This window comes from Magallana gigas, chromosome 7 (assembly GCF_963853765.1).
Source record: "Magallana gigas chromosome 7, xbMagGiga1.1, whole genome shotgun sequence".
In the NCBI taxonomy this organism is placed as follows: Eukaryota; Metazoa; Mollusca; class Bivalvia; order Ostreida; family Ostreidae; genus Magallana; species Magallana gigas.
Window position 1 is genome coordinate 32,717,317 of NC_088859.1, and position 22,272 is coordinate 32,739,588.

The 22,272-nt window shown below is 30.8% G+C and overlaps 1 protein-coding gene across 2 annotated transcripts; it reads right to left on the reverse strand.

Moving 5' to 3' along the window:
• Nucleotides 1-5,559: 5,559 nt before the first annotated feature.
• LOC105337425 (uncharacterized) lies at nt 5,560-20,594 on the reverse strand. 2 transcript variants are annotated; one of them, XM_066066566.1, is made up of 2 exons: nt 18,136-20,594; nt 5,560-6,165 (listed from the first exon to the last, which is right to left on the reverse strand). In XM_066066566.1, the coding sequence occupies exons 1-2, from the start codon at nt 20,236-20,238 to the stop codon at nt 6,076-6,078; spliced, it is 2,193 nt and encodes a 730-aa protein (XP_065922638.1). In that variant the 5' UTR covers nt 20,239-20,594; the 3' UTR covers nt 5,560-6,075. The 2 variants fall into 2 exon arrangements, with proteins under 2 accessions (XP_065922638.1, XP_019926650.3); XM_020071091.3 differs by lacking the exon at nt 5,560-6,165 and adding an exon at nt 14,029-17,701 and having other exon boundaries at nt 18,136-20,589.
• Nucleotides 20,595-22,272: the final 1,678 nt, after the last annotated feature.

Here is a 22,272-nt window from a genome sequence, read left to right on the forward strand (position 1 = left end):
TAAAATTCTGAATTAAGCTTGAATTTCTATTTTTTTAATATTTAAAACAAATTTCACGAATTTTAGTACCAACACTTTTATCAGAATTTTTACTGATTGTGATTCTCCTTTATCAATACGGGTCATGGTGTAAATAAACTAGAACTTTTCTACAATAGCCTTGTCGCATAATATTAAAATGTACATAAACAATATTTTACCCCTATCCTGGGAGTCCAATTAAGAACTTTTCTGTAAATAATTTACAAGTTGTTTGTTTGATTAGACATTTGTTTGAATTATATATATTATCATTAAAAAGCAGCGAAAGAACAGAAAAATATTTTATTAACTCTCTTTTTCTAATCGTTTAATAACCGTATGATCAATAATCAACTGATTCGATCGGCAATAAATGTAAATAAGATACGGAAAATTATATTCCCTTAATGATTCAGTAAAAAGATCGGACTAGTAATGAATATTCGATTGGAGTTATTGTTAAAATATAATTATAATAATGTTACATTCCTTCAATTTGACATGTTTCTTGTGCTTGTATTAATTCATCTAAACGTCAAATTGTTTTACGATTGAATTCTTCTCTCTTAAAAGAAAACACTTGAATTTCCATGATTTAAACCACATTGCCGAAAAAAAATATGAAAAGTTATTAATAAGTACTGGATACCGGATAGGATAGAATTGTTCTCATAAATTCTATCATGCATCGTGCATCATATCTTATCCTATCCAAATCTATCCTATCCTATTTTTGTAAATCTTCATGATGGTAGCAATGTATATTATTTCTAAGACCCCTATTATAGTTGTTCTTAATCCCAAGGTATATAGTATGATGACTATTTCTCATTTTAGTTTTCTTTACCTATATCAGTTTCAATTATCATATTTTTAATTTAAGCTCTGTAACTTGTACAACAGTTTTCAGCCGTTCACTAAACTTAAGGGTATGGAAATATGCAGTAAAATGTACACAAATGCATTTATAAAAAAATTATGGGTGAAAATTCCTACGCTACGTAAAGATATAAAAATACCAAGTTGGAGCACTGTATTATTTGGTGAATCATTAAGTTGATTTTAGGTCAGTAACAAATTTTTCTCTATTGCTGTTTTGTTAAGCAGGTTTAATTGTTTCATCGTCAGTTTTAAATATACTGTTGCTTCCTCCTCCGTTTGTGTTTCGATTTGTAAAACGGAACAAGGTTTGTCCACAAAAGTGTAAAATTCTACAAACTCGAGATAAACGAGATTTTGATAAAGATTTAAAAAATTGTGTTGTAAAACCATCTGAAGATTTCTCAAGCTCGAATATACGTCTGTCCCATTAGTTTCAAGGGAGACCTAAAACGCAATTATGTAACCAACAGCTTAAACGAAAGAAGTTAAATGTACACAAGTGGAGGTTTTAACAAATTTTCCTTTGGAGCAGTATAACTTTCTGCCTTTGCCCTGAAAAAAAATTATAGAAAGTGTTTTAAAAAATTCAAAGGTGAATAAAGATTGCCAAATTTCAACTGCATAGTTTAACTCTTGCGAATGTGTTCTGAATATTTTCTTTATTATTGCTAAATATGCAATAAATCCAGAGGTTTTCTAATAAAAAAACTTCCCAGATATTTGTTCAGCTCTATTAAAATTTCGAGCGGAAGTATAAGTGTTTTGGTAATATATTCAAAGTACTAAAGAACTGGTCTGTTTTTATTATAAACCCATCAATTTTCCCTTCTTGATACTGCCAATTTTACAAAGTATGATCTTGTTTTTTCGGATCACCACCCTGTGGATTTCCTATTCTGTATCTCCACCCTCTGAAATTGATGACGTAATACACATTAAATACCGTCTCTATTTTAGCGCGTTTTGAAAAAGTTTTTTATATAATTAAACGTCATACAATTGATTTTGAAAAAAATAATTTTAGTTAATAAAACTTTAAAATGAACAGGGGGATACATGTATGAGAACTTTCTTAATACAATTACGTTTTGTTTCAATCGTGCGTATTTTTGTAGAGTATTTCCAAATTAAATATGTGATATAAGTCAAATTTTGTTTTAGGAATTTGCGATACTGAAATGCATTCTAGATTTTATTGAAATTCAACAATGTTTAAATCAATTGTTGAATTATTCATCAAACATCAAAAATTGTAATGTGTATTATTATGCTCGACGAAGAACTGTAAACCAACCTGAACCTTGATTTTTTTTATCTATAAACGTTCACGAATAATGACAAAACTTATTATGTAACGCTGGTGTTTTGTGCAAAAAATACAAAATGTTTTCTGTGTGTTTTGTTTAGTTATCTGTTATAATAACATTCGCAGAGGTGTATGTTGAAACATTAACTTCTTTACTTTTTCTATTCAAAAGACTCATGTAGGCATCAGTGAAAAACCACGGGCAATTACATTGAAATTCTCGGTCATTAGAGTTAAACCATGCGACTATAAGTAATAAATGTATTTCATATCAAATAGTTTTTTCTAAATTAAAGAATAATACATTTCAATAACTATTTTATATTACACAACCATACCCTTACCTTTGATTATGTAAAAGTACCATGGTACAATCGATTTATCGTAAACACTTTAAAAAAAAAACACTTGAATTTCCATGATTTAAACCACATTGCCTATTAAAATATGAATAAGTTAGGAGAGATAACCTTACAGACAACAAACACTTCATTTTCCTGGCAATTCTCTGTCTTAAAATAAATGTTGCTTGTTGTTGTATCTAACACAGAAAACAAGTGTCTGTAAGTAGGATCGTGTATTGGTGAATATGTAGGCAATGGGTTAATTATAATATTCTAATTCTAAGCCTCCTTGCTCACATAGTATTGGGTCTATCTTTGTGAGGGACTTCTCGATCAACACACACTCCGACCGGGTCTTCATACATTTCGCTGTTGCGCAAAGCACAGATTTGGTTCTTATAAAGATTATTACTATATTCAGCAATTACATTGATGTTTGTGTCTTCGCATAGTTTCCAGGCATGAGTACTGAAAGATTTCATCTCCCCACTAACGTTACATTTGTTTATATTTGTATAAATGCTTTTCAAGAAACATCTTTCTGTACTGTGATCAGTTGAGAATATGACGGAGCGATGACTCTGATTTGCCAAATTGAACAGCGACTCAACTGTTGGCAAAAACCTTGGATATAGGAGTGTAGGACAAGTGAGCGTGATATTAAAGGCTTTTATGTATTTGGTGTCGTCATCTTTTTGTAAGTTGTCATGGTTGTGGCATTGATAACATTAATGGTTTCTGTATGTCTCGTTCGTGTTCACGTTGATAACAGGAATATACAAAAGCTTATTTTCTTCTACGTTTTCACACATTGTTTTAACGTAGGTATCATTGTAGTTTACAGGACATCTGCAAATTAAAAAAATGGGATAAATCGATTCGGTACCATTAGTATTTCCATTGCTATTTTAATCAAGCATTGGTAGTTTACAACCTTTTGATTGACAGTACGCAACATCAAGGCAACATGAACGAGACTGATAGCAATTCTGATCACAAGAACAACTTCTTCTGCTCTTGAATCCGGGATATATTTGTTTGCATGGAAACCAGACTGACACCAGTTCGAATGCCCACCAGACATGATATATTCCTCGTACAAAACAGTGAAGTTCACTTTGTCCACAAAGGATACCAAATGGGCTTCATTTCTGTAGTCCTTTTCTAAGAGAATATTGTTGACATTTACCGCCACATCCCATGATAGCTATGTCAGAAAAGCAGTGTAGAGTTTATTTTTGATATCGTAAGTATCATTTAAAAATACTCTAGCACCTTCGAAAGATACCTGATCGTTGTTGGTATTTTCGCAATTATCGATACAGGTATCATTCACCGTATCATTGGTGTTTTGATCAACACTGGCATGTTTAGATGAATTCTTTCCATGTGCTATATCATATTGAATTTTGAATGTATTCCGTTGATTGACACCTGTATTACAGAGGAAGCAGAAAACGTTTTGGAATGTTTGTATGGGTACATATGATCATACATATCCCAGTCGCCAGTATGTTTACGTTTAGTAATTAAATTTGATCTTTCACAGAGACGAGAATATCCTTGGGGAGGGTAATAATGTATAAAACAGTCATATTGTTCTGCTTGTTGATTGACACCACAGACTCCTTTATTCGTCTTTTCCGTAGGTGGTATTCCACATATGTCCACCGCAATTACTGAATGATAAATTATGAGATATAGTTTTCATTGAATAAATAAAACTTGGCAAATGAATCTCGGAATTCCCATTGTTTACGATATTGGTGAGTTGGGTTAGAATTATTGAGGCGAATGACTCATTTAGACTCTTTTTCAAACAATTAAAAAAAAATTACATTTGTTGTAATACTCAAAACAAACTGGCACAACACAAATTACCAACCTTTACTCATTTCAATGATGTTACAAAACAATCAGATACAAAAGATAATCTTTATATTTACCTACATCCGGTGACGGAATCATCTATTTCTTCCGCCAATTTGCCTTTAGGTTATACAATGGAAAATATTAAATGAGTGTAGATGATTATAAATAATTATAATATAGAATAACCATAACCCATCCAAATCGTTCCTAAGCAACCAGGAACGATCATTGTCTTGTTTGTCATTAATTTGCAAAGCTACCAGGATAATGAACATTTTATGACCCAATAAAAATAGTCGTATATAATACAAATATATATTGTATTATTCAGACTTATTAATGATCCTTCAGTGACTTCTCAGTTTTTTTTAAATCAGTATAAATTTTCTCTATTCATATACCTATTGTTTTTTTTTTATGATAATCGTTCTTTTAAAAAAAGTACAGCTAATTGAAATGCTGGAATGAAAATTGTCGTGGCCATATTTAAGCTAAATGTATCTCCTCTAGTTTAGGACTCTGTATCGGGAAAATTATAATGAAATTCAAATTTTAAAATCTTTAGATTTTTCTTTACTAAATGATAGTTCAGAACCAAAATTACTGTTCGTAATATGATGAATAATTTGTTGACCACCCAGCCTTCTACAACAATACATATATGAGCTGTATTATTGAGAATCATTTTGATATATATACATCCTCTTTTCTGACATGTGTCAAGCATTCTGATTTAAAATGTCCCAATAAATAGATATACACTCTGAAAGTATAGGGACTATTTTGCTTAAAAGGCACTACTTTGTTGTCCTATCGATTCTAAAGATAGTTAGAGGGGTATACCCAATATATATATATATATATATATATATATATATATATATATATATATATATATATATATATATATATATATATATATATATATATATATATATATATATATATATATATGAAATATTTTGAAAATGTAGGAGGAGTTATCCGAAGAAAATGGGGTACGTTATATGCAACATCAAGTTCAACAGCTGGTATTTTCCTCATGTTTCAGAAAAAAAATTAAATCCAAGTTGTATGAACATCTTGATATCTAAACAACCGATCTGCAAAAAAAAAAGATCTTATCTTGAAAACCGTAAGAGGGGTCATCCAGATAAATGGGGTATCATATCTGCAAGACTATGATATAAAATGATTTATTTCAGCAGCTGGAGTTTTCCGCATAGATTTAAAAAAAATCTTTGAAAATGCACATATCTGATATATGTAAAAGTGAAAAACAATAAAATCTATACTCTCTCCCAAGATATCCTCGTTTCACATTTTGCTTAGTTACTAAATTTTTATAAATACTTCAGGGCTCAAAAATTCAATCAAAGCGTTCATCATTATAGATCAGACCTCCGTTCTGTGTTACTGTTGCAATATTTAAATTAGATGGTCTTCTTGCACCAGTATCATCACATCAGTCAGAGCCTGTTTGATTCTCATATGTAATTTATGTGGAATCATAAGGTCAACATTTTTGTCGATTTCTTGGATCTCCTTAACTAGTTCAATAAACAGACTTAGTCTAGTAAACCATACACCTGTGCATTAGAAATCTAGGAAAAGTGGGTCTCATTTCAGCGAGTTTATGGTTTACTTGTTTTATGTGTTATGGTAATTAGAAGGCATTGGGCTTCTTTCTTTTTTGGATAAGCGTTGGAACCAAATGCTTGCTCTCTGTGCGTCCAGGACCTGGAATCAGAGGTACATAAGATATAGCCCAAAAAGGCACAGCAGTATATATTAAGGTATATGTATTGCTAGAAAAGAAATATTCATATGGGTGACGATATAGTTTTCACCTCTAACATCCTGGTCTTCCATAATAAATCAAATCAGATTTCGTTTTCTTATAAATATCTTTTTTTACTGCTTTGTTTATTAACAAAAGTTAGATAAATCAATAGATGAAAGAAGTAAGCCCGTTGGAATATAACAATCTTTTATTACTTTATGCGTATATGTATAATGATACCGACAATCCTTCCGAAATGATTCAGTCGAAAGTTTATATTAATTATAAAAACTAATTGTTTGTCTAATTGAACATTTGAGCTCAATTCTATAATGTTTAAATGGTAATATATATGTGCATTATAGTATATAGTATGGAATTCAAAACCACGTTACCTAAATTGAATTGACATTATAAAGCAGAGATATCTGTTTTAGTATCAACCCAATACAACGAATAACTACTCGGTCAATGATGTGTAAAGGTTACTGGATCAAGTCACACCCTTCTCGCTCAACTCCACTCTCCATGCATCAATCAAGATAAATATTACATTTCGGACACTCAACAGCTCGCGTAACTTTTTTCACTTGCTAACTGTGATCTATATTTATTCATTAGGTACGTATATAATGTCGGTGTAAATCATGAGAAATCAGATAAGAATAATGATATTCCATACAAACTAACCAATGCAAGAATATATCTAAGTTTGCACTATAATTTAGAATATTATAAAAAAAAAATGCGTGTGATTATTTTCATTCTTTATTTAACTTTTTGAGCGACAGGTTTACCAAAATTACAACAGCTTCTTTCTCTCAGACAGAGAGTTATATCTAAAAGATGCAAAAAGAATGCTATATAGGTGCCTGACTTTTTTAACAAAAGGATCAGGGATTGATTACTTGTACATGTACCTTTTGTATTTTTTAGTGAATCATTTTCAAATTTAGGGGAATTATAAAGATTTATTTAGGGGGGGGGTAAGTGCTTTATTTATGTTTTTCCCTATTTTTCAAATGAAAAATTGCTTCATATTGAAAAGTCAATCCAAAATACAGTTATCTCTCTTCGTGTTGCTGATGAAAGTAAGACATCCTGAGTTATGACGTTTGCTTAAAAGCCTTACATCAGTCGATAATACCACTGTTTGGCAGTGCTGTCCTTTTAAAACGTCTTATTGGGGAATCACACGATCTTTGAGCTCGGCTTGCATGTATTAATCTTGCCACCTTTTTTTGCACCAAATAGCGATGGTTTTTAGGGGAGGGGGATTATCCACCAGTGTCAATAACCCCAGCCTTAATAACAGTAAGAATTCACCAATCGAACCTACGTGTAGGTACACCTAATCTACTTGCACATCGTTTGATTTGTGCATAAAATTGACAAAAATTAAGAAGCATTTAAAACTATGCATCGAAAATCTGATTCTTTCGACTTTATCCCAAAGGTATTGATATGTTGCATGCATGCATGTTTTCTAAACAATGATTTTTTGTGTTTTCTTAAAGGTCGTGTGAGGAATAAATGTGATATTTTCTATATATTATATTTTGGTCTATAATTAAATGAATTAGAAGATCATGCTTCAGTTTGTTAAAATTTGGCGGTTGAATATTTGGACAATGTGAGCTGAAGCGCACTGTAGCAACATAAACATGCAAAGGTATAGATATTTAGGCAATAACTTGTTTTAACTGTTAAAAAAGTTTGGTTTGACACAAATTTATTAAAAGCTGTGTCAACCTAATGTACAGGCATTCTTTAATTTCAATGCATAATACGCATAGAAGCATATTGATCCATTACTATGACACCTGTCTGAAAACGATTGATGCGTAACCACGAAAAGTCATCAATATCCTGTTATACATAAAACGTCAAACTGTTACAAACTATTATCAAATATTGAAGTTAATTTAAAAATCGATGGACAATTGCAAGAGACAAAGAGAGATAAAATTTTATTGCCACATTAAATTCATTATTCAAATGTGTTAATGCAAATGCGTTTTAACACTTTAAAGTTTTTGAAAACATAAAAAAAAAATAATAGCAAAATTCAAAGCATGTCAGATGACTTATTGTTTATCAGACAAATGGAAACAGTTTTTGGTAATTTGTTTTCTAAAGACCCCGTGAATTCCTATTATTTAAACCGTGCTCAGAAAGAATTTCTAAATGAAAAATCATTTTGAAAAATTTATGATAATAAAACATTTGAATTGACCTTCAAATTTTCCAAAATTGATAATAATTCAGTGAAATTTATATATCTTTTTATAAATAAGAAATGAACGTAATACAAACATTAGATGGAATTTCGATGACTATACATATTTGTAAATGTAGCAGTAGCAATGCAGATAGACAATCTTTGATGTTTCTTAATTTAGTCAGAAGAATTCCACAAAAGTGTTAACGATGTACAAATATACATTAAAATTTGTCACCTGCTTATAATAATCATGTTGATGCATTTTGAAAAACGTAATTTTATAAAGTCGTATCATAAGATTAAATGAAATATACAAGCATTTGTATAATTTTCGCACACATTTGCATAAATATTAATAAAAGAATAGTAGGTACATAATAATATATACATTATTCATTATCAGGTTTATTTATTCCAAATAAAAAGTAATTGATGACGCAAACACAGTATAATATTTGTTTAAATAATGATAACATTCATTATTGAATTAAAATAGCTTAAAGAAAAAATCCTTACACTTATGTTGTTATGATTCGTACATAGAAATAGCAGCCGTGCTTTGACAATATATGCCTAACCAAGAATAAATTTTAACAGTAAACGGAGTATTATCCTATAAATCTGAGAAAACATCACGTAGGCACTGTGCCTATCTTAATTTTGACAAACAAATACTTCTTAACAAATCGAAAACGTTCTACGACAAACATAGAAGATGATTTTAAACACACCCAAAGATCTGCCTATTATTGTGACCGAATATGTGAAAGGAGATATGTTAAAAAATCCATCCAATTTCATAAAAAAGCAACATGTCAAAACAACAGACTATGGTAAATATTAATACAGAAAACCAACAGTAATGGGTAAAACCTCGAATCCATGCACAAACTTTATCCTCTGAAATCTGAGATAGAACAAAAGAGAGCTGCACAAAGAACAGAGAAAAGAGAAACACATAAAAATCTTGCCTGGAATGGTTTGAAGTCCTTGTAACAAGCCGAATATGGCAAATGTTAAATTCAAGAACAACATGGATAGAACTATACAAATAAATATTAAATTTAAATATTTTAAAAGAGTTTTCACAAAAGAATCTTTTAATGGAACTTCATTCACTGGTGTGTAGAAGTCTAAACAAAGTCTTACAGTTCCGTGCATACTTTGGACAAATTCGTTGATTTTGAACGCCCTTTTTATTGCTTAAACGTAAATATGACTGTGTTGATCTGATAAAACATACTCATAACCTTCTAGCTGTATCTGTGCAAGGTAGTTTGTTTACCTACACTTATAAATTAAGACTTTTCGCCAATAAACTACGAAACGCTTACACCAGAGTAACTGGTTACACATTCAGTATTTCAGTATTTCAACACACGTGATGAAAGCTTTCGTAAGCTTTGATTTAATTTACCTGATTAGTATTATTGTGAAATAAACAAAAAACCTACTTTCATTAAATTTCGATAAGCAAGCCCGACATAGCAAAAATTTGCAGTGAAATAATATTAAATGATTACGCAGAGAGTTACACACCCTTTGTTAACAAAATGATCAGGGATTGATTACTTGTACATGTACCTTTTGTATTTTTTAGTGAATCATTTTCAAATTTAGGGGAATTATAAAGATGAACATATATTTAGGGGGGGGGGGTAAGTGTTTTATTTATATTTTTTCCCTATTTTTCAAATGAAAAATTGCTTCATATTGAAAAGTCAATCCAAAATACAGTTATCTCTCTTCGTGTTGCTGATGAAAGTAAGACATCCTGAGTTATGACGTTTGCTTAAAAGCCTTACATCAGTCGATAATACCACTGTTTGGCAGTGCTGTCCTTTTAAAACGTCTTATTGGGGAATCACACGATCTTTGAGCTCGGCTTGCATGTATTAATGTATTAATAATGCCACCCTTTTCTGCACCAAATAGCGATGGTTTTAAGGGGAGGGGGATTATCCACCAGTGTCAATAACCTCAGCCTTAATAACAGTAAGATATCACCAATCGAACCTACGTGTAGGTACACCTAATCTACTTGCACATCGTTTGATTTGTGCATAAAATTGACAAAATTAAGTAGCATTCAAAACAATGCATCGAAAATCTGATTCTTTCGACTTTATCCCGAAGGTATTGATATGTTGCATGCATGCATGTTTTCTAAACAATGATTTTTGTGTTTTCTTAAAGGTCGTGTGAGGAATAGGTGTGATATTTTCTATATATTGTATTTTGGTCTATAATTAAATGAATTATAAGATCATGCTTCATTTTGTTAAAATTTGGCGGTTGAATATTTCGACAATGTGAGCTGAAGCGCACTGTAGCAACATAAACATGCAAAGGTATAGATATTTAGGCAATAACTTGTTTTAACTGTTAAAAAAGTTTGGTTTGACACAAATTTATTAAAAGCTGTGTCAACCTAATGTACAGGCATTCTTTAATTTCAATGCATAATACGCATAGAAGCATATTGATCCATTACTATGACACCTGTCTGAAAACGATTGATGCGTAACCACGAAAAGTCATCAATATCCTGTTATACATAAAACGTCAAACTGTTACAAAATATTATCAAATATTGAAGTTAATTTAAAAATCGATGGACAATTGTAAGAGACAAAGAGAGATAAAATTTTATTGTCACATTAAATTCATTATTCAAATGTGTTAATGCAAATGCGTTTTAACACTTTAAAATTTTTGAAAACATAAAAAAAAAATAATAGCAAAATTCAAAGCATTTCAGATGACTTATTGTTTATCAGACAAATGGAAACAGTTTTTGGTAATTTGTTTTCTAAAGACCCCGTGAATTCCTATTATTTAAACCGTGCTCAGAAAGAATTTCTTAATGAAAAATCATTTTGAAAAACTCCTGATAATAAAACATATGAATTGACCTTCAAATTTTCCAAAATTGATAATAATTCAGTGAAATTTATATAACTTTTTTATAAATAAGAAATGAACGTAGTACCAACATCAGATGGAATTTAGATGACTAAACATATTTGTAAATGTAGCAGTAGCAATGCAGATAGACAATCTTTGATGTTTCTTAATTTAGTCAGAAGAATTCCACAAAAGTGTTAACGATGTACAAATATACATTAAAATTTGTCACCTGCTTATAATAATCATGTTGATGCATTTTGAAAAACGTAATTTTATAAAGTCGTATCATAAGATTAAATGAAATATACAAGCATTTGTATAATTTTCGCACACATTTGCATAAATATTAATAAAAGAATAGTAGGTACATAATAATATATACATTATTCATTATCAGGTTTATTTATTCCAAATAAAAAGTAATTGATGACGCAAACACAGTATAATATTTGTTTAAATAATGATAACATTCATTATTGAATTAAAATAGCTTAAAGAAAAAATCCTTACACTTATGTTGTTATGATTCGTACATAGAAATAGCAGCCGTGCTTTGACAATATATGCCTAACCAAGAATAAATTTTAACAGTAAACGGAGTATTATCCTATAAATCTGAGAAAACATCACGTAGGCACTGTGCCTATCTTAATTTTGACAAACAAATACTTCTTAACAAATCGAAAACGTTCTACGACAAACATAGAAGATGATTTTAAACACACCCAAAGATCTGCCTATTATTGTGACCGAATATGTGAAAGGAGATATGTTAAAAAATCCATCCAATTTCATAAAAAAGCAACATGTCAAAACAACAGACTATGGTAAATGTTAATACAGAAAACCAACAGTAATGGGTAAAACCTCGAATCCATGCACAAACTTTATCCTCTGAAATCTGAGATTTCAAAAGAGAGCTGCACAAAGAACAGAGAAAAGAGAAACACATAAAAATTTTGCCTGGAATGGTTTGAAGTCCTTGTAATAAGCCGAATATGGCAAATGTTAAATTCAAGAACAACATGGATAAAACTATACAAATAAATATTAAATTTAAATACATTAAAAGAGTTTTCACAAAAGATCTAATGGAACTTCATTCACTGGTGTGTAGAAGTCTAAACAAAGTCTTACAGTTCCGTGCATACTTTGGACAAATTCGTTGATTTTGAACGCCCTTTTTATTGCTTAAACGTAAATATGACTGTGTTGATCTGATAAAACATACTTATATCCTTCTAGCTGTATCTGTGCAAGGTAGTTTGTTTACCTACACTTATAAATTAAGACATTTCGCCAATAAACTACGAAACGCTTACACCAGAGTAACTGCTTACACATTCAGTATTTCAGTATTTCAACACACGTGATGAAAGCTTTCGTAAGCTTTAATTTAATTTACCTGATTAGTATTATTGTAAAATAAACAAAAAACCTACTTTCATTAAATTTCGATAAACAAGCCCGACATAGCAAAAATTTGCAGTGAAATAATATTAAATGATTACGCACAGAGTTAATATATATATATATATATATATATATATATATATATATATATATATATATATATATATATATATATATATATATATACTAAAAACTTATTTAGGGTATACATACAAATTAAGATTTGACAAAAGGGCGAATGGATATAATCAGTGAAGTCGTTTCTAGATTGACGCCTCTGGTGAGAAATTGGATAGAACTTTCCAGAAAGGGTAATCAAGGACGCGTGATGACAGGACGAGTTTATCGTGCTTCGCAGGCAGAAACCTTCGAACGACAATCTATGGTTAATTACTTTTTTAAACTTAATGAATAAAATTGATTAATTTGATGAATCATGATTTTAGTTTTAATGGAAAGAACTTTCCAGAACAGAGTGTCCACGAACGCGGTAAGACCAATTAACGTCATATCAAAAAGTGAAAGACGAATTAACCAGATACTTTATATCTGACAAATTTGGTTTAAAATATTACAAATAAATATGCACACACTATAGTGGTTTTTTTTAATTTCGTTCATAATTTAACATTAATTTGGAAACAATGAACAGATTGTGTTCTACGTCTATATAAATAAATGAAGCATGAATAAAACAAAGAAGTTGAATCGAATGGGAGGAGAGCTTCCCAATTATTATTTTTTTCAAAATAGTATTTTAATTGGAATATAGATTTTTTTTTTTTGAAAAATTGGACTCAAAGAACAAAATATAGAATAAAATGTTTTAGAATTTTCTTTTAATAAATTATCATATCACGTGAGATTGTTTAAAAATACAAGCAACATGGCTCAAAGACGTCTCTAAATGTTATTTCACTGTACACCTTTCCAAATGTTTTCATTTTGTTGGAGAAAAGCTCAGAAAATGAAGACAAGTCTCTGTATGTAGTTACAAAACGACTACTCTTTTGGATGTTCATAGATAACAGGAATTCATTACACCTCTTACAAGCGGAATTTTTGTATGAGTATGCCTGTATATCTACATCCATCATTTGACACACACAGATATAAAAGTCTCTGAACTCAAGTTGATTTCCAGTGTAACAAGTTACAATGGAATTCTTAAAGATTTTGATATTGTATTGCATTAATCACAAATTTATTTGTTATAAAGATAATTGCGAGGTTTTTTCATTGCCAATCTGCTGGAACCTTCACACTGGCATCTTAGGAATTCGTTCTAATTGTAAATTGTAGAAATTCTAGTAACAAAACTTAACCAAACCTTCAAGGTCTATAGAATAGATAAAATGGTCGATACTATTACCAAATCAAAAAATTGTTGACAGTATTGTATTGTCCGATGATTTTCACTTTTATTTTTGGGGCACTTGCGTTTTAAAACCTAAACAAAATCTAGGATAAATAGTTGTAAAAGAAATTATGATGTATAAATCAGATAGGTTACTCAGAACCAGTTTCACAGATTTTTTCCACACACTTCTTACTTTATAAGTTTGTTCAGTTCAATGTTTTGAAAATGATTTTTAATGAAGAGTACATTTGCTTTTTATGTAAACATTTTTTTTGCGTAACAACCCTCACAAATTAACAAATCATTCCTTAAAACATTAACCAGTTTTGTTTTAATGTTCTGGAAAAAAAAAACGATTACACACTTGAAATACAATTTTATTTCAAACCACAATGAGTGATATATAACAAATGTTTATATATTAATATACAGGTTTCCTATTCACCTAATTATACAAAAGTAACAAATTCATTATACAAATTAATAAAAGCTGTTATCCCAGATACCTGATTAATAACATGAAACCAGGTTATCTTGAAAAAAGTTTATTTTAGCGCTTCTTGCTGAAGTGAAATGGAGGGGGGGGGGCTTCTACTGGGCCGCCCCAAATAAAAACAAGCAAGCCAAAAGCAAAGCAACAAGCAATAGCACGACGTTATTAGTGAGCAAATTTGACGTAAACGTGACGTAATCTATAAGCAATAATGACGTTATCAAAAATAATGTTAATTTTTTGTTTGCACATTTACTACGTCTTATCTAATCCACGATTGTTTTAGAAAAAGGATTATTCTAGAAGGGAAGTTGATAGTATAGAATCACCCATTAAAACCAAACTCCATCGTACTCAAAATTTCCAGCTAATTGTAACTGAGATAAATATCCGATATATCCTACACATGCTCCTTTAAACGATAGCATGTACTTTAAAGAGACAGTACGGTGCATCTTATCAAAAAACGGACTTGAAAAAAATTTTCTATCGGGTTCGGTAATTTTGTTCTACTCACGAATGTATAAACTTTCAGAAAATTACAAAGTTCTCTGTGAAATAAATCTAATTATTCAATTAAAATTAAAAATTACGTATAACCCATACATTTTAACATCGGGGTTCAGCCTTCTATACTATTACGCATGCGTATTTACTGTAAACAAAACACATGCAGGGCTTGCAAAGATTCTCCTGATCATGTTTGTTTATAAAAATATGTTTTTTCTACTTCTCCCAGGTAATAATTAATCAATGTATTTAAAATAACAATTATTATTTTGTAAGCTTGTATTTTGCGTGTTTATCATAAGAGCTGCAACAACCTAGATTCATTTTTTTAAATGAGGCATTAACCATTAATAAATTATAGAGAAAGTGATGATGTGTTTCGTTTAGAGAGTCCCTTTCACCTGTGCACCTTTATGACCGTAGTCGGACGAAGATCTTGTAGTTTTCAGCATGTGTCAATTACTGTCAATCAAAGTCCACGTGTTAAAAATATAAAAGATTATTCCGGTTTGTACGACCGTTAAATTTCAGGAAGCTCATAATTACGTTAATTAAGTATGTGAAATGGATTTTTATGTATTTCAATTGTAACAATCAACATTATTTCTTATTTCCTAACGATACAATAGGTATGTTTGAAGCTGTGCACACATGTGTTTCTTTAGACATTAAAACATTTGGATTTTATATAACACAATGTAAAAAGTATCTACACGGCCTATCTTGTGAATGCATGCAGGATATTGTAAATCTTGAAATAATCTTCGAGACTATGATTTGACGTTAGACATAATTACTACTTTTCTGGTAAAATAAGATAACAATAAATATGAAAATGTTGTAGATAAATCAGAATATTTTTAAAATTGTTATTTATGTTTCACAATGTATGTTGAGTTAATAAAAATATATTTCTTTGCATGATTGAAGAGACAAATATTATATAAGTGTATCTTCATTCTCCGTATGTTTAGATTTCATAGTTATTTGACTAGGACTATTAGTAGCTGAACATATATTTGTACGGCTGCTAACATAGACACCTTTACAACACACTTTTCTTTTTAACAGTTTGAAAACTTTTTTGTGACAAACATAGGAGATAAAAATAAAAACACCCAAAGATCCACTTATTATTGTGGCCAAAAATGTGAAAGGAGATACATTAAAAAATCCGTCCACAATCATAAACAACCATGAGACACCAGTCAACAGAAAGAGTTTTAAGAAAATGGAAAGTTCATTCCTTTCTTGGGAACCCTGAACTTTAGGTGTATTTTTGATAAAATGAAAGGTTATTGAAAACATGACTATGTTAAAAATTATCTGAAGAACTATAGGTAGTATGAAAGTAGCTAAAAGAGCCAGATGACTTACAAGGAAACATTTGCTTCCTCCATATCCGAAACTTACAGAACCGATTTCAAATAATATTAAATTGATAGCAACAGGAATCATGGGTAAGATGAGTGAAATAAAAGAGTATGTAATGAATAATTTTCTATCAGCAGATGTATTAGCATGAACTAGAGAATTTCTCACAAACAATTTAAACATGTGAAAGCAACACACATTGGTACATGTAAACACAGAGATCCAAAAGTAATGAGTGAATCCCCCAATCCATGCACAGGCTGTGTCGTCTGTTATGTGAGACCTTATAATGAAAAACAGTTGTGCAAAGAAAAGAGAAAAAGCAAAACACATCAAATTTTTGCCTGGAATAGTTCTCAGCGCTGGCAAAATGCAGTATATGACAAATGTCACAAATAGGGCAAACATAGATAAAATGGTACTTAAATATGTTACCCACATCAAAACTATTTCGACCAAAGTAGCATCCGATTCTAATTCAAATCGATTTTCTATAAATTTTTGGTAGGAGTTCAAACAAAGTCTAATACTCCCATTATCACTTTTAACAAATTCTTTTATCTTGAAATCACTTTTGATCGTTTCGACGTAAACATGACTGTATTCATCTGATAAGACATACTCATTTCTTTTCAGCTGTATCTGTACGCAAAATAGTAAATTGTTAACATCGTTAATAAATGGAACAACACTATTCTCAGAGTCAGATGTAGCTAATACATCTTTCATGTAGCAACTGTCCCTAGTAAACATATCTTGGCGAACAAATGATGGCAGATTCCAGGCTTCCGCACTCTCTTGAAATTCAAGATTTACGTCATCTAGATGTACAGTAGTATTTGTCAAATTAAGAAGATGCAACTCCAAACTGTTTCTGTCGATAGGAAAGATCATATTATTTATTTTTAATTGTAAGAGCATTAAAACTTCAAAATGTGTGACGTTTTCTACTGTGTCTGAAGAGTTGCATGATTTGTTTGAAAAGACATATTTTTCTTCGATTTCCACAAAGCCCTCGTTTATTTCTTGTTGAATATATCTTTGAAAATCCTCGATTGTCGCCCCTATACTTTTCGGTCTTGAATAGGAAGACATTGAAACTCTAAATGCCAATCTATACCGCAATTCTCTATCATAAGGAACGAGGTAAGAACATGAATTATTTTTCAGAACTTTTCCTCTTGAGCACAACAACTCCCTGCAAGTATTCTGAAACATGGAAATACAAAATATTTTGATAACACTAACTGTGTTCTTTTTAAGGCTGTTCTTTGTCCTACTATGTATATTTACTCTAACGTCAATGTAACTTTTTCCACAATATTACCGATATACCGTTGCTTCAAATAAAATCAATAAATAAATAAATAAGCATCCAAATTTAAAGAAATGTTCAAGGAGTTATAAGCCTATGTTTAAGGTAAAAATGTAAGAAGCCTCTACACATTTCATTTGACTGACATTTACAAACTCCCTTACTTTAAGACTATTTCTATAATGTTTAATGAACATTTAAACAAATTGAAAATCAGCTCTTGATAAAAATGACTTTTTGTTGATTGTTAAGCTCCTTATAAGTAATTCTTTTCTCTATCATCTGCATATTCACTCATCAAAAAATTGTCAAAATTAAACGCACTTACCTTTAAAACATCTTTAAATTCTTTTTCACTGCAGTGTGATTCCAGAGATTTAACATTGTAAGTTTTCTTTTCAGAAAAGGAAAACAAGTCTCTATACGACACCCTAATCTCATTTAAATCGAAATCTCTGGATGTATAAAACGCATTACATTTCCAACAAAAATTATTTTTAAATGGATAGGCCTGCATATCTAGAATGTCAAATCTACATCCATTGACATACGATATATTTTGTTGGTTTTCTGTAAAACAAAATCCGACAGGGTCCTCAAAAGTTTCGCTGTTGCAAAGATCACATATCTGGTTTTTATAAAGATAGTTGCGGGATTTCTTCATTACCAGTCTGCCAGTATTTTCACACATTTTTCGGGCATTTTCACTCACTGATTTAACAAGACCAGTGACATTGCATCTGTTTATTGTGTCATAAGTTTCCGGTTCACAACGGTCGACTATATCCGCACTTGAAAATTGAACAGAACAGTTACTAAGTATCGCAGCTTGTAACAAAGAAGTGTACGATTTCATGTACATCGGAAATACAACAAGAGGACAAACGAGTTTCACCTTCCACGCTTTCACATCGGTCAAATTCAGATTAACATCTTCTAGTTGATTATGACATAAAAAACAGTAAATATTTTTATATGCTATATTTCTTTGGACATCAGTCACTGGAATGTTGAACACGTCGTAATCGAAAAGTTCTTCACATCTTGATTTTATGTAAGTGTATGTATAACTTACAGGACATCGGCTAATAAGAAAGTAGTATGCTCCAGGTGTTTTAGAGTCCAAATTTTGATCCATAAAACCTGGAACACATGCCCTGTGTTCATAAAAGGCAACATCAGGACAACACAATGAGTATTTGTAACAATTTTCTTCACACAAACAGTTTTTCCTTGCCTTAAAACCTGGATATATTTTATCTATTTGATGATTTTCATGGCACCAGTTTTCATAGCCACCTGCTCTCACATACTCCTCGTATAAAGAAGTCAGATTCACAATATGAGAATCTGATGTCTCTATTGTAATATTATTGAGGGGTAGATAATTGCCTATATCGTCACCAAGATTCCAAGACAGCATGTTGACATCGGCGGTGTATTCATTTTCTGCTGAGTTGTACTTTTCGGTAATGTTAACTAGAGCATCTGTATATGTATACACGTTTTTGTTGTACCGGGTTGCATAATCTTTTGAATTGTTTTTCGCATTTTGAGTATTATTGACGTACTGCGGACAAGTTGTATGGTTTGAACATTCATCGAGGGAGAGTGATGTCGCTCCTTGCTGTGCTTCAGTGTTGCAAATAAAACAAAAGACATTTTGAAACACACCATACTGATTTCGATATTGCCTGCATGCATTCAACACGTCATCGTCATATTGTTCCCATGTTCCTGTGATATTGCATTCGGCTACTACGGGTAGTGATCTACAGCGCTTGGGATTGCTTTTTAAGGGAGGCATATAATTTATAGCACATTCATTCTGCTGCATACCATACCACAAATGACCAGCGTCGGAATATACATCTAGATCTACTTTTTTACGTGGGCACGAAATAAAATAAGTCCATGGTATGACCTCATCCTCTCCATTGCACTTAGAACACTGGATATTTACGTAAGTCTTATTTGTTATAGGAGAATAAACCGGAACCTGGTTAAGGAAATTACTCTGTTCAATTGGAAAATTGCAATTTTGTCCGTAAAAGTCTTTATCTGTTACTGGACATGAAGAAACCATCAAATATTGATTTTCATCAATAAAGTATTGTTTATTGACAAAAAGCTTTGTCTGAACACACGTGGTGCTAAGAATCTTATCCGGACAGCAATTGCGATTTACTTCACATTCATCGTTGCAAAAACATTGGGGGCAATTTTTCGTTACCAAATCACTCCTTTCGTTTTTGGAACTAGGCCGAGAGTTGTCCGCAGGGCAAAGAAATTCACTACCACAAAGTTCTACATACTTTGTCACCAGGTTCGATTTATTTTGAACTCTTCCAATCCAACAGTCAACTGTTTGAGTCATACAAAGAAGTAAAAACAAACGTTTGAACAACATGAGATCCATATTGAAATACATGTATGTTCTGTATCACTTACCATTCACCACATGGAAGCTATACTGATTTTAATTTAAACACTTTTACACGTGAACGCTTAAATTATTCCTTTTAGTTAGTCAATCGTTTTGGGCAAGATTTATTCCAATGTCCCATTCTCTTGTCACTAAAATGTTTCGTAACAAACAAAATGCTGTTCATTGTGAATGGTCGGGTGATAATTGAAAAATACGTTTACTTCGTTAACCAACCTTCATACAATGTTTTCAGTAAATTAATGTCCCATTTGTTACTGGTACATTGTAGCAAGTATCCTCAATACCGGATTGTTCCGCAGCTGTTGTACGTGCCTAAATGATTGTTGATCGTTCCCACGTGACTCTAAACTAGAGGAAATCTATCACAAACATTAACAATGCGCCAGTGTTCGTAATAGCTATACTAAAGAGGGGTATTACATGAGACTTTAACTCTTGGTGTGTAAAATGACATAAAGCTAGCGCAGTATCTTTTTTAGTGTTATACCCGTATTTCAACTAATTAAATTGTTTATAATTACTGAACTCATTAATCAAAGAAATTGTTTTCAACATGTATTTTTATTTTTTGCAGTGGATATGATCCATTTTAATTATTTTGCTCTAAATTATGTTATTTTCATATACAGCAATATTTGTTTTGGAATAGAATTAATAACACTATGTTTTGATTTTTTTAGTTAATAAGATTATTCTGGCAAATATCCTGTAAAGTTTGTATAATCGGTTAATAGTTTTATTTAAAATCTTAAATGTAAGAATTAGTATTTTAGAAAACAAAAGAGAGAAGCAATTAATTATGTTATGCGCAAGATTGTCGTAATTCTTAAAGTAAAAACCAGTTTATCTGTTGCCTAGAATTTCAATGCGGGAATGTGTCCTCAAAGACTCATATTGACCATAATTCTTTGCTTCTATTTCGAGTGTAGTTTTGTTTTCAGATGTTTTAAATATATCTCACATCACTTTAAGAGTTCGATTACAGAATTCGACCCCTTAAAGCTTGGCTCGAAAAAAGCAAAATTGTTTTTTAAATATTTTTTCGTGCGCTGCCTGCTTCAAAAGATATTTATTTTTCATCAGAGACATTTTTTGTCATTTAGATTTTTAAAATATGCTCTTTAAATGTTTAACTGTTTAAAATTTTACTCTTAAAATTATAGACATTTATACCTGATATACATGTACTTCGATATCTTTAAAATTATCTGTATGTAATGGTTGTTGGTGATAAAAATAGGGTTAATGAACTGGCCATCTGTTTCAAAGTACCGGTATTTGCTCTGTGTGAAATTAGATCAAAAAGATAAATAATTTTTTTTCATTTCATAGGCTCATACGCTCATAGAGGATTATCTAAAGAAAGTTTAAACACCCTAGACAGAAATAAGTTATAAATTTGTATACTAGTAACAATAAATATGTTAGGTTTTAGTTTGTCAATACCAGCAAAACAAAACAAACACTTTATGACACTAATATGATAATAATTTAGAATACTTTGCCAGATTTTGCTATGAAAACCGCAAAGTAAGTAGAAATGGGAAATCTATTGAATTGTTTTCCCCATATAATTCAATTTTTTACCATTGAGTGTTGGAAATGGACCTTAACTTCAATATGATAATCAACCGTGTAAATTAAATCGTAACACCAAGTGAATTGAAACTTTTTTTTTCTTTAAGGTGTATGTTACGAAGACATCATTAGATTAACAACCTATCAAAGAGCACGTTACAACCAGAATACCCCCCAAAAAAATACAACTTGGAAGTTTCAATTTTTAAAAATGTATATCGACAGTCAGACTAAGAAATTACTAGTAATTTTGAAATAAAAACCCTGTTACATTCATTGTTCACACAATAATAGCAACAATCAGTGTTAAATTGTATTCTAAATAAACTCTAAAAAAAATGCATATCTACCTTGTCCTTGCATACATTAATCTATGTCATAAATGAATTATGAACTGCTTTATTTGCAACCTAAGAATCCAATTTCTCCATTAAAAGG

What these genes read in the sequence shown, in the direction of transcription:
- LOC105337425 (XM_020071091.3), bottom strand. Translation starts at nt 20,238, where the DNA reads ATGTATTTCAATATGGATCTCATGTTGTTCAAACGTTTGTTTTTACTT. An exon ending in AATTTAAAGATGTTTTAAAG is followed by an intron (nt 17,702 to 18,135) that starts GTAAGTGCGTTT and finishes TCCATGTTTCAG; the next exon opens with AATACTTGCAGGGAGTTGTT.